The sequence below is a fragment of the Urocampus carinirostris genome, chromosome 17 (assembly GCF_059441175.1).
Source record: "Urocampus carinirostris isolate Australia breed hairy pipefish chromosome 17, RoL_Ucar_1.0, whole genome shotgun sequence".
NCBI lineage: Eukaryota > Metazoa > Chordata > Actinopteri > Syngnathiformes > Syngnathidae > Urocampus > Urocampus carinirostris.
Genome location: NC_142365.1, coordinates 10,017,413 through 10,040,845, shown reverse-complemented (window position 1 = coordinate 10,040,845; position 23,433 = coordinate 10,017,413). Strand labels below are relative to the sequence as shown.

At 44.2% G+C, this 23,433-nt stretch overlaps 1 protein-coding gene across 2 annotated transcripts; it reads left to right on the top strand.

Annotated features, from left to right (window-relative positions):
• Positions 1-463: 463 nt before the first annotated feature.
• On the top strand, positions 464-22,411 carry sparta (spartin a). 2 transcript variants are annotated; one of them, XM_088321410.1, is made up of 8 exons: positions 464-517; positions 3,135-3,792; positions 7,281-7,475; positions 7,545-7,683; positions 9,609-9,803; positions 12,794-12,952; positions 16,280-16,370; positions 22,067-22,411. In XM_088321410.1, the coding sequence occupies exons 2-8, from the start codon at positions 3,136-3,138 to the stop codon at positions 22,389-22,391; spliced, it is 1,761 nt and encodes a 586-aa protein (XP_088177536.1). In that variant the 5' UTR covers positions 464-517; position 3,135; the 3' UTR covers positions 22,392-22,411. The 2 variants fall into 2 exon arrangements, with proteins under 2 accessions (XP_088177536.1, XP_088177537.1); XM_088321411.1 differs by lacking the exon at positions 22,067-22,411 and adding an exon at positions 16,460-16,506.
• Positions 22,412-23,433: the final 1,022 nt, after the last annotated feature.

Here is a 23,433-nt window from a genome sequence, read left to right as displayed (position 1 = left end):
CAGTAAGTCTGGATCTGGCCCTAGAGCTAAACTGAGTTTGACATCCCCGCACTCCAACATACAGTGACATCTAGTGGTCAAACAACACACACTGCCCCTTTAGAAAATTTCCCAAATAACCACTTTTTTTAATGCTCCCACTTAAGAACGACTATTGACATTCTTTTTTTCCTGGTCTGGTTTTTCCGCATGTTCTTGGAGCCGCCTCGCCCAGAATTCATAGAAGAAGAAAAACCAGATCCGTGCTCGGGGTGAGGTGGGGAGAGAGATTTTGTGTTCATGCCCCTCCCACATTTCACAAACACGACTCACTCCGTCGCAAACTATTTTCCTAGTATGATAGAAGCTAGGGTTGTAAAAAAACAGAAACAGGAAGTGACGTCACGACAGGTGAAAGGGGGCGGGGACAGGTGAGGAGGGGGGCGGGACTTGCGCGTTCCCACTGAGAATCAAACAAGGAAACGTTCGCAGTCACTTTGCATTTTCCGTCTGCAGCAAGTGGAAAGACGACGTCAAGGTGAGCTCAATTCTCTGTCTTGTTTTTGAGGGCCACAAAAAAATTGAAGAGTTTTATACTTGAAAATATTGTAAGGAAAACTTTTGATCATAAAACAGCTTGAATAAGAAAGACGAAACCAAACGGTACTTTTTTCTATTTCAATAAAAGCTAGATATACATATATAAGTATACTTGGTATTGGAGTAATCCAAAAGTAATTTAAAGTAACCCTACCCAACCCTGGCTGTATATACATATATAAGTACTTTTTCTGAGGTAGGGTAACTATATACTAGTGTTATCTTGTGAATTTCTCTATATAGCTCTTTGAGTTGGTTTCCATGTCTGAAGAGTGCTAAAGTAAACATGGATTTATTGATAATATATTTTAAAGCGAGTATACAGGGTTGGGTAGGGTTACTTTAACTGGATTACTTTCAATGACTTTTGGATTACTCCAATACCAAATATGTTGATAAAAGACAAGTAACTAAATATAAATAAAATTACTAAATTTTGTGCAGGCTTGGGGAGTAACGGAATACATGGAACGGCAAAAATGATGTTGGCAAGCTGAATGGATTTATTTTCATTTTGTTTCTGTCACATTTTTTGTTCGTTTTACCCGAGATCAAAGAGATCAAAGCCAGGAGAGAAAGCTTACCACGTGTTGGGAGTCATCATTTTATTCATATTTAGTTTCTTTCGTCTTTTATTAGCATGTTTGGTATTGGAGTAATCCAAAAGTCATTGAAAGTAATCCAGTTAAAGTAACCCTACCCAACCCTGGCTATACATACATATATAAGTACTTTTTCTGAGGTAGGGTAACTGTATATACTAGTGTTATCTTGTGAATTTCTTTATATAGCTCTTTGAGTTGGTTTCCATGTCTGAAGAGTGCTAAAGTAAACATGGATTTATTGATCATTTATTTTAAAGGGAGTATAGTAAAGGTTCATAAATACACTTAAAGGGAAATATAACTGAACAGTACGTGAAAACGGATAATAATAATAATAATAATAATAATAATAATAGAAACTCTTGCATGAATTATCACAAATGTCAACTTAATCAAAGGTAGTCATAAGTGAAATTCAATTTTTGGGGGGTTTTATTCAATGATATGTGGCTTGTGGTTTGGGGAGTTTTGTATTTTATGTATTTGTTTGGATCTATAGTTTTTTTAGAGTATTTATTTAGTTTTGTAACTTTTATTTGGCATTTTTTAAATTTTTTTCAGTTTTTAGGAGTGATCATTTCACATTTTTGGTTTGGGCCTTTACATTTATATTTTTTACATTTACAAGTAGTATTTTATGTCTATATTCAATTGTTTTTTATCATATATATATATGAATTTTTAGAATTTACATCATTTGAAATATGTATTTTATATAAAAGGTTTTAGTTCAGTGTTTACTTAGTTTCTTATTTTGTGATTTTTTTTTTCCTTTATCTTAAAACCTAAAGTTACTTTTTTGAGTTGGGCTATTACAATTTGATGATCAATATTTTTTAAGAAGTACTTTAATCTTATATTCTATGTTTGCAATATTTTGTTACTAATATATTTGAATACAAATTTGATTATTATTTCCAATATTTTGGTTTGCTTTTCTTTCTTTCTTTCTTTCTCATTTTCTTTCTTCCTTTCTTTCTTTCTTTCTTTGTCTCTCCCTTTCCCTCTTTAACTCTTCCTTTCTTTCTTTCTTTCTTTCTCTCTCTCTCTCTCTTTATTTCTCCCTTTCTTTCTCTCTCTCTTTCTTTATTTCTCCCTTTCTTTCTCTCTCCCTTTATTTCTTTCTCCTATTCTTTCTTTCTTTCTTTCTTTCTTTCTTTCTTTCTTTCTTTCTTTCTTTCCTTCTCTCTCTCTCTTTCTTTCTTTCTTTCTTTCTTTCTTTCTTTCTTTCTTTCTTTCTTTCTTTCTTTCTTTCTTTCTTTCTTTCTTTCTTTCTTTCTCTCTCTCTCTCTCTCTTTCTTTATTTCTCCCTTTCTTTCTTTCTCCTATTCTTTCTTTCTTTCTTTTTTTTTCTCTCTCTCTCTCTCTCTCTCTTTCTTTCTTTCTTTCTTTCTCTCTCTCTCTCCCTTTCCCTATTTCTCTCTCTCTCTCTCTATTTCTCTCTCTCTCTCTCTCTTTATTTCTCCTTTTATTCCTTTCTCCTTTTCTTTCTTTCTTTCTCTCTCCCTTTCTATATTATTTCTCTTTCTTTATTTATTTCTTTCTATCGCTATTTCTTTGCCTCTTTGTCTCTTTCTCTCTATCCCTCTGTCTCTCTTTCTCTTTTTATTTCTTTTTTACTTTCTCTCTTTCTCTCCCTTTCTTTCCCTCTCTATCTGTGTCTTTCTATCTGTCTTTCTCTCTCTCTCTCTGTCTTTCTGTCTGTTTTTCTTTCTTTTTTCTTTCTTTCTTTCTCTGTCTCTTTCTGTCTCTTTCTGTGTCTCTCTCTCTCCCTCTCTCTGTCTATCTGTATTTCTTTTTTTCTTTCTTTCTTTCTCTGTCTCTCTCCGTCTCTCTGTCTCTCTCTTTTTTTACTTTCTTTCTTTCTCTCTCTGTCTCTCCTTCTCTCCATCTCTGTCTCTCTCATATCTGTATCTGTAACTTTAACCTGTCTGCGGTTTTTATCCTCAGCATGGCAGAGCCAGCAGAGCTGCTGCTGATCAAGGACCAGTACGAGCTGGCCTTCCACTGCCTCAGCCGCGGCCTGTCCTTGGAGGAGGGCGGCGACCCCCTCAAAGCGGCCGAGTTCTACCGCAAGGGCCAGCAGCACCTCATGCACGGCCTGGGCGTGCCCACCGGGGGGCCACGCCACCAGGGGCCCCTGTGGGAGCGAGCCAGAGAACTACAGCGGAGGATGCAGGGCACCCTGACCACCGTCAGCGGACACTTAACAGCCTTGGACGCTTCACAAGCGCCCCCTGCTGATCAGAGACGGCAACTGCTGATGGAGTTGACCCCGAGCCTTCACCCCCCCGCGGAGCGCCTCTACCCCAGCGTGCCGACTGTCCTCTCGGCCCCGGTGGCCCCGGCGCTCCCCCCCAGGACCGGAGAAGTCACCATGTCCGCACAGCCTCCGGTGTACTCGGCTCAGCCGGCCGACGGCCACCGCACCCTGGCGGGGGGACCCGCTGCGGAAAGCCGCAGCGAGTTGCTGCTGATCCCGTCGGGGGTGCAGATGTTTTTTGTGGCCCCCAGCGGTCAAGTCAGCGCCCTCTCGCAGCCCGGATATCTTCGCGTAGTCAGCTTCGACAGCGGGGCCCCTGACGGGAGTGGACCCATTTTCCTCGATGTAAGCCGCACTTAATTTCTTTTCGTTGATTAAAGGTATTCCCAAATTCTTAAACATGCAAAATGTGAGGAAACAGAACATGTCTTTTGCATAAAATTTCTCCATATTTCAACTGTTTAGTCCATTTATTATAATGTATTTTCAGGGTTGGGTAGGGTTACTTTAACTGGATTACTTTCAATGACTTTGGGATTACTCCAATACCAAATATGCTAATAAAAGACAAAATAGACTAAATATGAATAACATGATGACTCACAACACGTGGTAAGCTTTCTCTCCTGGCTTTGATCTCTTTGATCTCCGGCAAAACTAACATAAAATGCCCAGGGTTAGGTAGGGTTACTTTAACTGGATTACTTTCAATGACTTTTGGATTACTCCAAAAGCAAATATGCTAATAAAAGACAAAATAAACTAAGTATGAATAAAATGATGACTCACAACACGTGGTAAGCTTTCTCTCCTGGCTTTGATCTCTTTGATCTCCGGCAAAACTAACATAAAATGCGCAAGGTTGGGTAGGGTTACATGAACTGGATTACTTTCAATGACTTTTGGATTACTCCAATACCAAATATGCTAATAAAAGACAAAAGAAACTAAATATGAATAACATGATGACTCACAACACGTGGTAAGCTTTCTCTCCTGGCTTTGATCTCTTTGATCTCCGGCAAAACTAACATCAAATGCGACAGAAACAAAATGAAAATCAATCCAAACATCATTTTTGCCGTTCCATGTATTCCGTTACTCCCCAAGCCTGCACAAAATTGAGTCATTTTATTCATATTTAGTTTCTTTTGTCTTTTATTAGCATATTTGGTATTGGAGTAATCCAAAAGTCATTGAAAGTAATCCAGTTAAAGTAACCCTACCCAACCCTGATCAGACTGGGAGGTTCGGGTTCGCGCCCCGGCCGAGTCATTCCTAAGACTTAAAAAGTGGTCGGCGGCGCCCTCTCTTGGCTGCGGCTGCATCGGGTCAGATGCAATCGACATTTCGTTCTGTGTACATTGTTACACAGAATGACAATACAAGGAAATTATTATTATTATTATTATCAGAATCGAAAAGTTACACGTGTTTTAGACCAAAATTTGGTAGTTTTTGTGTCAAACGCCTAAGTGGATGCAGTATTGGTACAACAAAGGGTGAGCAGACAAAAATGAGCTAACTAGTAAAATAAACATACAGATAGCTGTTAACTGGGATCTTACTGGGACCGATATATGAGTCTGGCGACCCAAAAACATGCAGTGAGCATCCAGACTAACCGGGATACTATATTATATGTATAAACAAAACAGGAAAGCCCTCGGCAGCCCCAATGCTAACAGGAACATAGGAAGCAAAATACGCAAACCAAAAGCAGAAATAAGCATGACGAGATCACGGTTCACTACAATCACTGTCTGTTTCAGAGCTGGCCTCACCTGTTGTGTTAATAGGATTCATTATTTTGAAAGAGTTGTGTTTCTTTATTGATACATGAAACAGAATCAAGAAACTGGTAGCCGGGGCAGGAGATCGGAGCTTGGATTGGGGATCGAAACAGGAGACAGAATCAGGATACGGGTAGTCGGGACAGGAGAACGGAGCTTGGATCGGGGATCAATACAGGAAACAGAATCAGGATACGAGTAGAGAACGGAGCTTGGATCGGGGATTGAAACAGGAAACAGAATCAGGATACGGGTAGCCAGGACAGGAGAACGGAGCTTGGATCAGGGATTGAAACAGGAAACAGAATCAGGATACGGGTAGCCGGGACAGGAGAACAGAGCTTGGATCGGGGATTGAAACAGGAAACAGAATCAGGAAACAAGTAGCCGGGAGAGGAGAACGGAGCTTGGATCGGGGATTGAAACAGGAAACAGAATCAGGATACGGGTAGCCGGGACAGGAGAACGGAGCTTGGATCGGGGATTGATACAGGAAACAGAATCAGGATACGGGTAGCCGGGACAGGAGAGCGGAGCTTGGATCAGGGATTGAAACAGGAAACAGAATCAGGATACAAGTAGCCGGGACAGGAGAACGGAGCTTTGATCGAGGATCGATACAGGAAACAGAATCAGGATACAGGGAGACAGCTCTATAGGACACAAGTCAGATGAGTTCACTTTAAGACTAAACTTCTCAAACACCCTAGTGCATGGAATAGTTTGCATAATTTTGGGGAGGAACACTACCCAAATGATTAAAAAAAACGTGTTTAGGAATACCTTTAATGATTGCAATTTCCCTTACTCAATGATAATAAAGATCACAAACACAACAAGTCTTTTTTTCTTAAATGTTCCCAAACAAAAATTGATTATCCAGTATATGATATTACTAATATACTTATATACATATATACATATATGCAAAGTTTTTGCTGTTAATACAGAACAGACATTCATCTTTTTGTTGTCCAGCAACACAATGGAGGCATTAACGTGCAAGTCAGCGCTTTTGTTGTCCTCGTACGACTCATTGTTGTGTCAGGCAACCCCGACTCACTGACTCACCGAATAACCCCACCCAAAACATCAATTTTTTTCTCTATACTCAACAATGTTTCTTTAGGATTCTGTCAAACGAATAAAGTTTGACAGATGAAGTTAAGTTTAACTTACTTTTGGAAGATGAGCTTCAAGAGTTAGGCGACATCCTCCTCCCTGGTAGAAAGTGGCTGAAAAAAAAAAGCAATCCAACCTTTTTCTCAACCGCATCCAGCTTTCTTATTCCATTTCAAATGCCTCTTCTTTACACTTTACAGTCCAGGGGTGTCAAACTCATTAAAGCTCGGGGGCCGCACGATAGAACAAACATTCTCTCGAGGGCCGGTTTAGTAGATTAGAGAGAAGAAAAAAAAAGAAAGAAATGAGAGAAAGATAGGCAGAGAAAGGTAGAGAAGGTGGGACAAAAAACAGAAAGAGAGAAAGAGAGAGAGAGAGAGCGTGAGAAACAAGAGATAAAAACAGAAATAGTGAGAGAGGGGGGGAGAAAGAAAGAATGAAATCCAAAGACAAATAGAGAGAGAGAGAAAAAGAGGAGAGAAGAAAGAAGGAGAGAAAGAGAGAAAGGGGAAAGACAGAAGGGGAAAGCAAGAGAGAGAGAGAGAGAGAAAGAGAGTAAAGAAAAAAATGGAGAGAGCAAAAGAAGGTAAAAAGACATAGAGAGAAAGAGACAAAGAAAGAAAAAAAAGGGCGGAGAGTAAAAGAGAGAGAGATAGAGAGAGTGAGAGAAAAATGGAGGAAGAGAGAGATTAGAGAGAGAGAAATACAAGTGCAGCGTTTGTAAGAGGCACCTGGCTTTGGCAACATCAAGTGGACCTATTGCAACCTACAACTCTCTTTCTCTTGTGCTTCTCTGAGCGTTGTCTCGCGGGCCGGATCCAACCCCTAGCGGGCCTGATCTGGCCCGCGGGCCGCCTGTTTGACACCTGTGCTTACACCTGTGCTTACACCAACCATTTGGTTTTTTTTTAATCGCAGGTTTGCGGCTGCCTTCACTCGCTCACTCCGAGCACGCCGGTCCTTTTGGCCCCGTCGGGTGTTTACATGCTGCCGGACACGTTGGCCCCCATGCCAGGGGCCTATGTGGGCCTGGTGCTGTCCTCGCAGCTGCCCGCCGCCCAGCGGGAAACCTTCCGGGATCTCCTCATGCAGCTGACCGATTTTAGGGTGCAGGTGGGCAACGCCGGTTTTCGGGTCACTCAGTGAGGATATGGTAACCCCCCTAAATTTTGGCCCCAACAGAGTCCTGAGAGTGCGGGGCCAGGGGTCTTTAGCCTGAGTGAGACCGTGCCTCTAGGTCCTCAGGGGGCTCCTGTCGATGAAGCTGGAAAGGCAGTGCTTCCCACTTGGAGCGAGAAGATGGGCCAGGGAATCATTTCAGGTTAGAATTCATTGTTCAAACACAAAGTATTCGCTGCTTTTTTTGAAGGGAAATTGTGTATTGTTTAGCGCCACATAGTGGTGAATAAAAACATAATTAATTGAAGTCATGTTTAATGGCATATCCCTTAATCTCAAAAAGTCTCAAAGGGCTACAATGATCATAGACTATTACAAACTACAGACTATTATGACACCATCCCCTGATCTAAAACCAACATGAGAGCAAGGGAAAACTCAAAAACTTCAAATAAATTCATGAGTATTTTTGATACCATTAATCACAAAGAGTCTCAAAGGGCTACTTAGATCATAGACTATTACAAACTACAGACTATTATGACACCATCCCCTGATCTAAAACCTACATGAGAGCAAGGAAAAACTCAAAATCTTCAAGTCACATCAAATCAAGAGCATTTTTGACGCCATTAATCACAAAGCGTCTCAAAGGGCTGCACAGACCAATGACTATTACAAACTACAGACTATTATGACACCATCCCCTGATCTAAAACCTACATGAGGGCAAGGGAAAACTCAAAAACTGTAAGTCAAGTAATGAGTATTTGTGACGCCATTAATTACAAAGAGTCTCAAAGGGCTACACAGACTACTGCAAACTACAGACTATTATGACACCATCCCCTGTCTAAAACCAACATGAGGGCAAGGAAAAACTCAAAATCTTCAAGTCACATCAAATCAAGAGTATTTTGGACGCCATTAATCACAAAGAGTCTCAAAGGGCTGCACAGTCTACAGACTATTACAAACTACAGACTATTATGACACAATCCCCTGATCTAAAACCTACATGAGAGCAAGGAAAAACTCAAAATCCTCAAGTCACATCAAATCAAGAGCATTTTTGACGCCATTAATCACAAAGAGTCTCAAAGGGCTGCACAGACCATTGACTATTACAAACTACAGACTATTATGACACCATCCCCTGATCTAAAACCTACATGAGGGCAAGGAAAAACTCAAAAACCTTAACAAGAGGAAAATGATAAAACCTGGAGAAGGAACATGAGGCTGCAATAGATGTTGCAAGGGAATGAACAGATATTACACATACCTCAACATAAAATATAGGCAATAACGGAATTTCCTGTTGACAGCTTCCTGTTTTAAAAGCTCGACCAATGCGGCAGTTCTAGATGATGGTTTAAGTGCCGGTACGATGGCTCAAAATGCACGAGGTTCATCCTTCTCCCTCAAGGAGAAAAAGACAAGAGAAGGAGGTCAACACTTGTTTACATCCTAAAATTAAATACTTCTACTTCGGTTGAATCTCGGAGGGAAGATCATTCCACACTGGGCCCGAATGGAGAACGCTCTCGAAATTGTGGATTTCTTCTTGGCTCTTGGAATCACTTATACACCAGCGTTTTCTTTCTTTCTTTTATTCTATTCTATTTAAATAAAATCAATATTAGTCTTGTTGGGAATTAATATCAAAATGTACCATTTACCAAATTAAGCAAAAACAACCTAGATTCACCAAACAATTTATGCGCGCTCGTTTCTTGATGGAAAAGATGAACAGGAAAGCTGACATTTCCACACGGGGGCAGATCTAATTTCATTAACAATTTAGCTAAGTGTACTCCATCGAAAACGCCCAAATTAGTGACGTTGGAGTCTCCGGGAAGCTTTTTTCTTTAGTGCGTTAGCTCTCCTCTCATTGGCCATCCTCTCCCCGTACATTGGCTCGCCGGCTCCTCCCATGGACGTGCCAGGGAAGGTTCCCAAGACATGAACTGTGCCGCACATGCGCTAACCACTGCGCCGCCGGGCTGCCCCAGATCCTAAATTATGTTCCTAAATTTTGGGTCTTATGTACCGGTTTAGAAAAACTGTTGTGAACGATAGAATGTTTTTTTTTCATGAAATAAATTGTTGGCAATGTCTCTCCAGGGGCCACACGGTTGGGCCAAGAGGTGGTCAAAGGGGCCGAGGCCACCACCCGAGCCATCCAAAAGGGGGCCGTAAAGATCCGGGACCACCTGACCCCCGAGGAAACGCCCTCCGAAGTCAGCCCGCAGGTCACCAGGGGCCTGAATGCCGCCAAGCAGGCCACAGGGGGCGCTCTTCGCGTCAGCCAGTATTTGGGTGAGCCAGTTTGGTATGGAAAAGTGTCCCCCTCCGGCATGAAATGTCCTCCCTAGCGCAAAAGTTACTAAAACAGGGTTCCTGCGGAAAAGTCTTGAATATATTATTTAAAAAATAAGGACTTAATTGGCATTAAAATGTCTTGAATCCAATTTTTCAAACACAAATATTTAGTATTATTCATTAATAGTCCACATCCAGGGAGTCCAAAATGTTTTTTTTCCAAGCATTTGTTTTTATAATGCTGCACTCAAAATTGGTACGGAAGTTCAGGGTTCAAATCCAGCTACCGTAGCCATCCCGTGTGGAGTTTGCATGTTCTCCCCGTGCCTGCGTGGGTTTCCTCCGGTTTCCTCCCACATTCCAAAAGCCCAAATTGTCCCTAGGTGTGAATGAGCAAGTGACTTGTCGGTCTCTGTGTGGCCCTGCGACTGGCTGGCAACCAGTTCAGGGTGTCCCCTGCCCACTGCCCGAAGATAGCTGGGATGGGCTCCAGCACCCCCGCGACCCTACTGAGAAACAGCGGTGCAGATAATGGATTGATGGATATCCTTCAAAAATAGGCGTCAGGTGGTCCCGGATCTAGTTTGTTTGTTGCCTGATTGGCTTCCCTCCTAGTTGAACTCAGTGCTCTCATTTACTCCTTGTCAGTCCTGTCCGGTATCTTGCTCCAGTCTCCAGTATCCGGTATCGACCCTGTCTGTCTCGTCCTGTCTCATATCTTGCTGCAGTCTCGAGTGTCCGGTATCGATTTCCGTCTGTTTCGTCCTGTCTGGTATATTGTTCCAGTCTCCAGTATCCGGTATCGACCCTGCCTGTCTCGTCCTGTCCGGTATCTTGCTCCAGTCTCCAGTATCCGGTATCGACCCTGTCTGTCTCGTCCTGTCTCATATCTTGCTGCAGTCTCGAGTGTCCGGTATCGATTTCCGTCTGTTTCGTCCTGTCTGGTATATTGTTCCAGTCTCCAGTATCCGGTATCGACCCTGCCTGTCTCGTCCTGTCCGGTATCTTGCTCCAGTCTCCAGTATCCGGTATCGACCCTGTCTGTCTCGTCCTTTCTCATATCTTGCTGCAGTCTCGAGTATCCGGTATCGATTCCCATCTGTCTCGTACTGTCTGGTATGTTGTTCCAGTCTCCAGTATCTGGTATCGACCCTGCCTGTCTCGTCCTGTCTGGTATCTTGCTCCAGTCTCCAGTATCCGGTATCGACCCTGTCTGTCTCGTCCTTTCTCATATCTTGCTGCAGTCTCGAGTATCCGGTATCGATTCCCATCTGTCTCGTACTGTCTGGTATGTTGTTCCAGTCTCCAGTATCTGGTATCGACCCTGCCTGTCTCGTCCTGTCTGGTATCTTGCTCCAGTCTCCAGTATCCGGTATCGACCCTGTCTGTCTCGTCCTTTCTCATATCTTGCTGAAGTCTCGAGTATCCGGTATCGATTTCCGTCTGTCTCGTCCTGTCTGGTATTTTGTTCCAGTCTCCAGTATCCGGTATCGACCCTGTCTGTCTCGTCCTTTCTCATATCTTGCTGCAGTCTCGAGTATTCGGTATCTACCCTGTCTGTCTCGTCTTGTCTCATATCTTGCTGCAGTCTCGAGTGTCCGGTATCGATTTCCGTCTGTCTCGTCCTGTCTGGTATATTGTTCCAGTCTCCAGTATCCAGTATCGACCCTGCCTGTCGCGTCCTGTCCGGTATCTTGCTCCAGTCTCCAGTATCCGGTATTGACCCTGTCTGGCTCGTCCTTTCTCATATCTTGCTGCAGTCTCGAGTATCCGGTATCGATTTCCGTCTGTTTCGTCCTGTCTGGTATTTTGTTCCAGTCTCCAGTATCCGGTATCGACCCCGCCTGTCTCGTCCTGTCTGGTATCTTGCTCCAGTCTCAAGTATCCGGTATCGACCCTGTCTGTCTCGTCCTGTCTCATATCTTGCTGCAGTCCCGAGTATCCGGTATCGATTCCCATCTGTCTCGTACTGTCTGGTATGTTGTTCCAGTCTCCGGTATCTGGTATCGACCCCGCCTGTCTTGTCCTGTCTCATATCTTGCTGCAGTCTCGAGTATCCGGTATCGATTCCCGTCTGTCTCGTCCTGTCTGGTATCTTGCTCCAGTCTCCAGTGTCCGGTATCGATCCCGTCTGTCCCGTCCTGTCCGGTATCTTGCTCGATTATCCAGTATCTGGTATCGATTCCATCTGTCCTGCCTTGTCCGGTATCTTGCTCCAGTCTCCAGTATATGGTATTGATTCTGTCTGTCCTGCCTTGTCTGGTATCTTGCTCCAGTCTCCAGTAACCGGTATTGATCCCGTCTGTCCCGTCCTGTCCGGTATCTTGCTCGTGTGGCCAGTATCCGGTATCGATTCCGTGTGTCCTGCCCTGTGCACTACTTTGCTCCAATATCCAGTATCGATCTCGTCTGTCCCGTCCTGTCCGGTATCTTTCTGTTGTATCCAGTATCCGGTATCGATCCCGTCTGTCCCGTCCTTTCCCGTATCTTGCTCGTTCATCCAGTATAAGGTATCGATCTCGTCTGTTTCGTCCTGTCCGGTATCTGCTCGTGTATCCTGTATCTGGTATCGATCCCGTCTGTCCTGTCCGGTTTCGATCTCGTCTGCCTCTGGCTTGCTGTTTTCCCACGCCTGACTTCTTTGTCTCACTTCTTTCGCCCAGCGATCGACGAATCACTGGCGTTTGTGTTCACGCGCATGACTGCCCCGTCAAATAAAGCTGGTGTAAAAACGTTACGCGTCTGGGTCCTCCGTCTGTTCGGGTTCTGACACAATGTCAATATTTTCTACCTGCTTAAGAGCAGTTTCTACAAGGTATACAAGCTACAAATGCTTCACTGTTCCATTCCCCACAAAAATGAAATAAAAATTCGCTTCAGCTTCATTTACGTCAGGGGGGACATTTCATGCCTGGGGGGGGGACAATTTTCGACCACTCCGAAAAATGCAAACAATGAACCTGGTGTTTGATTCCTGATCTCGACAGTGGATGGCGTCAGCACGTTGGCCGAACAATTTGCGGAGAAGGTGGCCCCTCACGTGAAGAAGCACGGGGCCAAACTGATCCCCGAATCCATGAAGAGCAAAGACGGGGAGCCGTCTAATCTGAAGGGAGCCCAATTTGTGGCCGCTCGGGGTCTGCAAGGTGAGACCGGTTTTGATGCTCGGCAGTGGACATGGAGCTCAGGGAGGGGCATATCAAATGCGTGGCGGGGGAGGGGGGCTGTTATGACCCCAGTTTTTTGCACAGCACCAGTGCATGTTTAATAAAACCCATAGAACATCCAGCATAAGCTCAGAATTTATTATTATACATATGTTTCCACCCGGTCTCGAACCGGGGACCTATCCATGTTAGGGTTAACTACTGCACTACAGAAGATTACAATTGATTTCTAATTTTGCGATTTTTAAATATTTCAATTCATGTTTTCAATGTTTGACGATCAACTGTTTTCTTTTTAAAAAAAACATTTATTCTATTCTTGTATTTTGTAATTTATTTGTTGTTGCACTGAAAAGTCAATATCACATTTTGACAAGGTGTTGCGTCACGCAGGAATTCATTAGTATGAAAAGATTCAAAGTTTGAATGGGTTAAAAGTTCACTGGAGAGTGAAAAAATAAATGCTATTATAATTTATTAGAATAATGGATTTTAAAAATATATATGAGTTCATTATGTGCATAATATGACATGATTATCTGTAATAAACTGCGCAAAGGGACCCCCCAAAACCTTTTTTTTCTTTTTCTTTTTTATTGATTATATCTGTTTTCTTTTCTTTTTTCTTACTTTGTTCCTTTTTTCTTTCCATTTTACTTATTTTTTTTTAACCTTTTTTCTTCTTTTGTTTTTTAGTTTTCCTTTTTTCCTTTTTCTTCTTTTGTTTCATTTTCCTAGCTTCCTTTTTTTTCCTCACTTTTACCGCTTTATTTTATTTTTTTCTTCTTCTCATTCATTTTTACTCACTTCTCTACTTTTTTAACTGTTAGTACCCCAGTTTTTTTTTTGCACAGCACTAGTGCACGACAAACAAAACCCACAGAACATCCAGCAACAGCTCAGAATTCATTATTTAAAGCAACAAACAGCCGTCTCTCTTCTAATAGACTTTTCCATAGCTTTTGTGTATAAATTTGTTGAATATATAGAAGATTATAACTGTTTTTTATTCATGTATATATTTTTGGGGATTTGTATCTATTTTAATTTATGTTCCCAGTGCTTTTCAAGGATGTGTCAATGCTGAATAATTTCTGGACTTCTACCCAAATTAGTGTTTTCAGTGCTGTTAATGTCTTTTAACATGTCTTTTAGAGAGCTTTTTATGCATATGCTAATGCTATATGCTAATTTAACCCAGCTTTAGAGTATGCTAACAAATGTAGTTTTTCGATGCAGGAAATTTATTTTGTATAATGTCTTTCCGAGACCTTTCTTGTGAGTCTGCAAATACTACGTGCTAATTGAGTCTATCTTCAGATTATACTGATAAAAAGTTGTGTTTTTCAGTGCAGTAAATTTATTTTGCGTTTTTTTGTCCGTATGCTAATGCTATATGCTAACTGAACCTAGCTTCATTAAATGCTGAATAATTTCTTGAAAGCATCCACTTCCAACCAAAGTATTGTTTTCAGTGCTGTTAATTTCCTCTGTGTCTTTTAACATGTCTTTTCGAGAGCTTTTTATGCATATGCTAATGCTATACGCTAATTTCACCCAGCTTTAGAGTATGCTAACAAATGTTTCTTTTGTCTTTCCGAGACCTTTCTTGTGAGCCTGCTAATATTACATGCTAATTGAATCTATCTTCAGAGTATACTAAAAAAAAGTTGTGTTTTTCAGTGCAGTAAATTTATTTTGTGGTTTTTTTGTCCGTATGCTAATGCTATATGCCAGACATGGGGACTTGAGACTTAGTGACTTGGACTCGAGTCGACTCGAGTCGCTGTTTTTATGACTTGTGACTTGACTTGGACTTGGCAATCTAAGACTCGGGACTTGACTTGTGACTTGACTTGCCCAAGAAAAAAATACTTGGGACTTACTTGGGACTTGAAGGTGAAGACTTGAGACTTACTTGAGACTTGCACATGTGTGACTTGGTCCCATGTCTGCTATATGCTAACTGAACCTAGCTTCATAGAAGGCTGAATAATTTCTTGAAAGCATCCACTTCCAACCAAAGTATTGTTTTCAGTGCTGTTAATTTCCTCTGTGTCTTTTAACATGTCTTTTCGAGAGCTTTTTATGCATATGCTAATGCTATACGCTAATTTAACCCAGCTTTAGAGTATGCTAGCAAATGTAGTTTCTTTTGTCTTTCCGAGACCTTTCTTGTGAGTCTGCAAATACTACGTGCTAATTGAGTCTATCTTCAGAGTATACTAAAAAAAAGTTGTGTTTTTCAGTGCAGTAAATGTATTTTGTGTTTTTTTTAACATGTCTTTCTGAGACCTTTTTTCTGTGCGTATGCTAATGCTATATGCTAACTGTACCTAGCTTCATAAAATGCTGAATCATTTCTTAAAATCATCAACTTAGTAGTGTTTTCAGTGCTTTTGATTGCCTATGTCAAGTCAAGTCATGTTTGTTTGTGACGCCCTTAATCACAAAGAGTCTCAAAGGACTGCACAGACCACAGATTATTGCATATAAGGTTATAACACCATCCCCTGATCTAAAACCTTCAGGAGGGCAAGGAAGAACTCAAAAACTTAGTATTTGTGACGCCATTAATCACAAAGAGTCTCAAAGGGTTACATAGATTATTACAAACTACAGACTATTATGACACAATGCATCAAACATGCATTTTTTTTAAAAGTTAAAATATTTGGATTTATTTTATGTAGAGGGAGCTGAGATGATTGTCGGCCATCTTCCTGCTTATAGGAAAATAGAGAATCAAAAAGGGGAAAAGAGGGAAAAAGACTAAAAGGAAAAAAGGAAAGAAAGGAAATGAGGAAGGAAAAATTTAGACGAAAAACGATAATAAATGTAAAAAAGAAGAAAAAAGGAAATAAGGGAAAAAAATATTAATAAAGACAAAAATGAAAATAATGAAATGAAATGATAAGTGAGAAAAGAGAGAAAAAAATGAGATGGGCGCCCAAGACACACCACAGGAAATGGTGACCCCTCGACCTCTGTGCTTAAAGGATCCAACCAACCAACCAACCCTAATCATGTGTCTTGGGATCAAGGGATCCCAGTTCGAATCCCGGCTTGTCTGTGTTACATGTCAAAGTGTCCTTGGGTAAGACACTGAACCCCTAATACCCCCAATAAGCAGGTTAGCGCCTTACATGGCTGCAAGGCTGCTATTGGGAAATATGGAGCACATTGTAAAGCGCTTTGGGAAGTCATTGACTTGAAAAGCGCATGGATTCATTTAATTTGTGCTAATGCTATACATTAATTGAACCTTTCTTCAGAGTATGCTAACAAAAGTAGTGTTCTTTTCAGGTTTCACCACAGTGTGGACTGCCTTGGAAACAGGAGCAAAACTTATCGGTAAAAGCGTCTCGTCGGAGACTGTTGACACCGTGACGTACAAGTGAGTTGTGTCATTTTTGATGCCGCCACCAGGGGGGGTAACTTCCTATTCAAGGACTTCCTGATTTCCTCTTTCCCTCGTCTTTTCAGATTTCGGGGTTTAGGGAAGCTATTAAACACGTCACCTGATGCCTAAATCCTCTTTTCTTCTTTTGTTTTGGCTTTTGGTAATGTATTCATGCTTGTGGGGTGTTTTACGGGATTTTTCGGGAGAAAACGGTTTCTTTATGAGGGTTTATAGGAGAGTGCATCATTTAATGATGGCCTCCATTAGATACTAACATTTCTAAAATGTCTAAAATTCTATAGAATTGACCCCTTGGGATACAACATTAACCCCATCTGAGGTAGAAATCACAAAGTAAAATCGCCGTATAGCGGGGGGCAGAAACCTATGTCATTAGAACCCCTGGTACCCCAGATAAAAACATTCAAACAACAAAATAGTCAATCATAAGTACTTCTTCTGTGTAATACACATGGGATATGATTAACTAACATTTTAAATTAATATGCATGAAAAGGAAAAATAAATTAAAATTTAGCTTTGGTGTGACGTGACTTGAGCGGGTCGAGTGGAGTAGCGGGTGGATGCAGTGGGGGTGGAAAAAGCTAATTAAAGTTAACAATCACTTTAAAACTTCCACTCGTGAGGATCGTCATCCCCTTAGAGGATCTCCTCACTTTAAATGCCCACTTATTTTTAATAATAGTCCCAATTGTTGATTAGTTATGCCTTTATTCCTTGGTTAACGATGTACATGACTTCTTGACAATAACAGACTTTGTTGTCATGCTTAATTTTTTTTACTTCTCCCTTTGGCATCACTGCAAGCCTTGAGATCCATGGTGAATAAATACAGTACACAACGTTGTATCGGTGACTCAACACAAGTGTTAACGAAATAAAGGAGATTCTGAACTGATGAAGGAAGATAAAGGCATTGTGGGAGGTAGTTCAACCGATAATTATAGACATTCATGACGCCCTGACAGCAACCAATTGTAGACAAGCGTTTTCAATGACGTCAACCAATAGCTGACTGACATCTTTGAGATGTAATTCTACAGATGCATGAACACTGCAAAGTTTTTGGTCCTGTGAAATTATTTGTTGCTGTAAAAAGGGGCCCAAAAACATCATAGTCCAAACCTTAAAGCGAGATCCTTGTAATCCGGAATCCAGTATCAGAAGTAAGATCTGGCCCAGATAATCCTGCCTGACCCAAACCAGACGCCCGGTTCTTAAAGTCCAACCCAGTCCGAGCCCAACCAATTAACTTGATTTGCAGACCCGAGTCAGAACGACACCTGAAATTTCAAATTTCATTTGTGAGGACTCGGGAGGAGGAGAGGTTATTTACAGTAACAAAGTAAAGCCTGTCTTTTGTAATTAAGTCCAAGGTACACGAAACATTTATACGTTTTGTATTTGTGTGTCTGCAGATGTTATATTAACCAAAAATTTTCCATCACCGACGGGTTTTTTTTAAGTGTTGATGGGTAAGGTTTAACAGGTTGAAAACTGGGACATAAACCAAAGCAGGGGTACGTCCTTAAGAATCTAGGCCGGCACTTTAAAAGAGAGAGAGAGAGAGAGAGAGAGAGAGAGAGAGAGAGAGAGAGAGAGAGAGAGAGAGAGAGAGAGAGAGAGAGAGAGAGAGAGAGAGAGAGAGAGAGAGTGGCAGAGAGACAAAGAAGAACAGTGACGGCTGGGTAATGATAATAATAAAAATATCAGAGAGAGAGAAGCCCAACCCGGTCGTAATGATTGACATTTTAGGCCCGACTGACTCGGTCTCAAGTTTGGGTATACCTCTTGGCCAAGGCCGGGCAAACTACGGCCCGCGGGCCGCATGCGCCATTTCAAGCTTTTTCACCCGGCCCACCAAACAAAAATGGTAAGGATTAAAATTTAGTGCTTGAAAACATGGACCAAATATAATATTTTGCTTTAAAAAACAAACAAAAAAAGTACAATCGAAATACAACAAAAATACTACTACAGTAATACTATAATACAGCAATACTACAGAAATAAGAGAAATACTACAAAACACAACACAGTAATATTAGAAATAAACTAAAGAAATATTACAAAATGCCACTATAATGCAAAAACACTGCAACTCAATATTTCGACAGAAATACTTTTAAAATACCATACAACCATCCATCCATCCATTGTCTTCCGCTTATCCGAGGTCGGGTCGCGGGGGCAGCAGCGTTAAAAGGGAAGCCCAGACGTCCCTATCCCCAGCCACTTCCTCCAGCTCATCCGACGGGACCCCGAGGCGTTCCCAAGCCAGCCGAGAGACATAGTCTCTCCAACGTGTCCTGGGCCGCCCCCGGGGCCTCCTGCCGGTGGGACATGCCCGGAACACCTCCCGAGGGAGGCGTCCAGGAGGCATCCTTATTAGATGCCCGAGCCACCTCAACTGGCTCCTCTCAACGCGGAGGAGCAGTGGCTCTACTCCGAGTCCCTCCCGGATGACTGAGCTTCTCACCCTATCTCTAAGGGAGAACCCAGCCACCCTGCGGAGGAAACTCATTTCGGCCGCTTGTATCCGGGATCGAGTTCTTTCGGTCATGACCCAAAGTTCATGACCATAGGTGAGGGTAGGAACGTAGATGGACTGGTAGATCGAGAGCTTTGCCTTTCGGCTCAGCTCCCTCTTCACCACGACAGACCGGTACAGGGTCCGAATGACGGCAGACGCTGCACCGACCCGTCTGTCGATCTCCCGTTCCATCCTACCCTCACTCGTGAACAAGACCCCAAGATACTTGAACTCCTCCACTTGGGGCAAGACCTCCTCCCCGACACGGAGGGAGCATACCACCCTTTTCCGACTGAGAACCATGGCCTCGGACTTGGAGGTGCTGATCCCCATCCCGGCCGCTTCACACTCGGTTGCGAATCGCTCCAGCGAGAGCTGAAGATCACGGGCTGAGGAAGCCAACAGCACCACGTCATCTGCAAAAAGCAGTGACGCAATGCTGAGGCCCCCAAACCGGACTCCATCCCCGCCAAGGCTGCGCCTAGAAATTCTGTCCATAAAAGTTATGAACAGAATCGGTGACAAAGGGCAGCCCTGGCGGAGCCCAACCCTCACCGGGAACGAATCCGACTTATTGCCGGCAATGCGGACCAGACTCTGGCACCGGGCATACAGGGACCGCACAGCCCGGATAAGACTGTGCGGTACCCCATACTCCCGAAGCACCCCCCACAGGGCCTCCCGAGGAACACGGTCGAATGCCTTCTCCAAGTCCACAAAACACATGTAGACCGGACAGGCAAATTCCCATGCACCCTCAAAGACCCTGAAGAGTGTATAGAGCTGGTCCAGTGTTCCACGGCCAGGACGAAAACCACACTGTTCCTCCTGAATCCGAGATTCGACTTCCTGGCGGACCCTCCTCTCCAGTACCCCTGAATAGACCTTACCAGGGAGGCTGAGAAGTGTGATTCCCCTGTAGTTGGAACACACTCTCCGGTCCCCCTTCTTAAAGACGGGAACCACCACCCCAGTCTGCCAGTCCAGAGGCACTGTCCCCGATGTCCACGCGATGTTGCAGAGGCGCGTCAACCATGACACGCCCACAACATCCAGAGCCTTAATGAAGTCTGGGCGGATCTCATCGACCCCCGGGGCCCTGCCACCGAGGAGTTTTTTGACAACCTCGGTGACTTCAACCCCAGTGATACGAGAGCCCAACCCAGAGTCCTCAGGCTCTGCTTCCCCAGAGGAAGACGTGCCGGTGGAATTGAGGAGGTCTTCGAAGTACTCCGCCCACCGATTCACAACGTCCCGGGTCGAGGTCAGCAGCGCCCCATCGGCACTATACACAGTGTCGATGGCACACCGCTTCCTCCCCCTAAGACGTCGGATGGTGGACCAGAATTTCCTCGAAGCCGTTCGGAAGTCGGCTTCCATGGCCTCGCCAAACTCCTCCCATGCCCGAGTTTTTGCCTCGGCAACCGCCAAAGCCGCATTCCGCTTGGCCAGCCGATACCTGCCAGCTGCTTCCAGAGTCCCACAGGCCAGGAAGGCCCGATAAGACTCCTTCTTCAGCTTGACGGCATCCCTCACCGCCGGTGACCACCAACGGGTCTGAGGGTTGCCACCGCGGCAGGCACCGACTACCTTGCGGCCACAGCTCCGATCAGCCGCCTCGACAATGGAGGCGCGGAACATGGTCCACTCGGACTCAATGTCCCCCGCCTCCCTCGGGACATGGGCGAAGTTCTGCCGGAGGTGTGAATTGAAACTTCTTCTGACAGGAGATTCTGCCAGCCGTTCCCAACAGACCCTCACAACACGCTTGGGTCTGCCGGGTCGGGCCGGCATCTTCCCCCACCATCGAAGCCAACTCACCACCAGGTGGTGATCAGTTGACAGCTCCGCCCCTCTCTTCACCCGAGTGTCCAGAACATGCGGCCGCAGGTCCGACGAAACGATGACAAAGTCGATCATCGAACTACGGCCTAGGGTGTCCTGGTGCCAAGTGCACATATGGACACCCTTATGTCTGAAAATGGTGTTCATTATGGACAGACCATGACGAGCACAGAAGTCCAATAACGAAACACCACTCGGGTTCAGGTCAGGGGGGCCGTTCTTCCCAATCACGCCCTTCCAGGTCTCACTGTCATTGCCCACGTGAGCGTTGAAGTCTCCCAGCAGTACGAGGGAGTCCCCAGGGGGCGCGCTCTCAAGCACACCCTCTAAGGACCCCAAGAAGGTTGGGTACTCCGAACTGCTATTTGGTGCATAAGCACAAACAACAGTCAGGACCCGTCCCCCCACCCGAAGGCGGAGGGAGGCTACCCTCTCGTCTACCGGGGTGAACCCCAACGTACAGGCGCCGAGCCGTGGAGCAATTAATATGCCCACACCGGCTCTGCGCCTCTCACCACGGGCAACTCCAGAGTGGAAGAGAGTCCAACCCCTCTCGAGAGGACTGGTACCATACAACAATTTTTGGAATTCTTTTAGGTGTTGATCAGAAACTGTGCATCAGCAATGTGTTCTTAAGAATCTAGCGCAGCACTGTCAGGGAAAGAGAGGCAGAGAGACACAGAAGAACAATGACGGGTGGATTATTAACAAAAAAGTCAGTGAGAGAGAAGCCCAACGTGATGGTTGAAATTTCAGGCCTTACTTCTATGTTGTGCAGCACGGCAGCGCAGTGGTTAGCGCTTGTGCGGCACAGTTCATGTCATGGGAACCTGTCGTGGGTTCAAATCCAGCTCCAGACTTCCTGTGCGGAGTTTGTATGTTCTCCCCGTGCCTGCATGGGTTTCCTCCGGGCACTCCGGTTTCCTCCCACATTCCAAAAACATGCATTTCAGGTGAATTGGCCGGTCCAAATTGTCCCTAGGTGTGAATGAGTTGTCTGTCCCTGTGTGCCCTGCGATTGGCTGGCAACCAGTTCAGGGTGTCCCCTGCCCACTGCCTGGAGATGGCTGGGATAGGCTCCAGCCCCCCGCGACCCGAATGAGGATAAGCGGTACGGCTAATGAGATGAGATGAGACTTCTATGTTGTATCCCGGGGATGTACTGTACTTAATTACATAAAATTGGAAAATATGTAAGTATCAGTCTTGTCAGTATCAGTCTAGGAAAATACGGTATTGAATGTTATTTTTTTAATGTCTGTCTATTTATTTAAACCTGCTTGGCGACAAGGTACGGTAACGAGGCGGGCGGGGCCACGGACACGGCGTTACGCTCGGTAACCAACGTGGGCGTGACGGCATATAACGTGGACAACTTGGGCATGAAGGCCATCCTGAAGACCACAGGCAAGGAGATGGCTAAGGGAATCGTGAAGAACCGCAAGGAACAGGGGGCCACGGCCGGGGACGGGACGACCGGGACAGACGGGACGACCGGGACAACCGGGGCAACCGGGACAACCGGGACGACCAGGACCCTGCAGGGGCCTGCTGATGACACCAAAGAGGACCAGGAAGAGACAAAACGGAACAAGGATAATAAAATTGGGCCTTGATCGAATCCTTTACTTCATTTTTTTAAAAAAAAACTACATTTATTAGTACTGAACTGCAATATTTACTCCTGAAGGACGCTTTATTTACTTTTGTTTACCAATTCTTATTTATTACATTGGGTGTGTTAACTATCAGTAACATCAAGTGCCTAGCGAAAGTATTGCGCCCCCCCCCCCCCCCCCCCCCCCTTAGAACTTTTTCTCATTTTGCCTCATTTCAGGCTTCAAACTTAAAAGCTAAGAATCAACATTTTTAGAAATTCGTTTCAACGTTTTTTATTACATTTACCACCCAAAAACTGAAAAGTAGCAAAAATATAAGCCACCTGTTCTTGTCATGATTACTGATGCGGGGCACCCGAGTCTGCTCCTTTGGCACCAACTGCCTCGGACGCTGACTTTTTAAACCCTCGTCTTCCTGTCACCGGTTGTCAGTCCGTCTGCGAACCTCAGCTCACGCTAGGCAAGCCTTTCGACTCCGACTCTCTCTTGTTCTGACTCCCGTCTGTTTACCAGCTCCGAACCATTTTCTGAACTGGACTACGATTTTTGCTCCCCCGTCCCGGCCACCGATCTGTTTTTCCCTGCCTCGACACTGCCATCGCTCGCCACGGAAATACCACTTCCGCGTCTGAGCGACCTGCTCCCCGCGACCAGCGATCTTCGGATTGTGTGTACTATCCTTTCCCTTCTTCTAAATAAAACTAAGAGAATCGCACGCAAGTGGGTCCTGTCTTCGTTCTGGTCCTGACAGTTCTCTCAGTTGAGCCAACTGACTCCAGAAGTTCCCTGGTGACTTCTGAATGATCCAATGTCGACCTACATGACCAACCAAGGGGAAAAAAAAGTGCACCTGTATTGTTATTAATTCTCAGTTAAAATGAACCTGCTGGATGATGGGCTCAGAGGTCTGTGAGAAGAAAAATCTGAAACAGCATTATGAAGATTATAGAACACACCAGGCAGGTCCGGGATAAAGTTGTCGGAAATGTTATAGCAGGAATGGGATACAAGAAGATTTCACAACATTTACATATCTCCC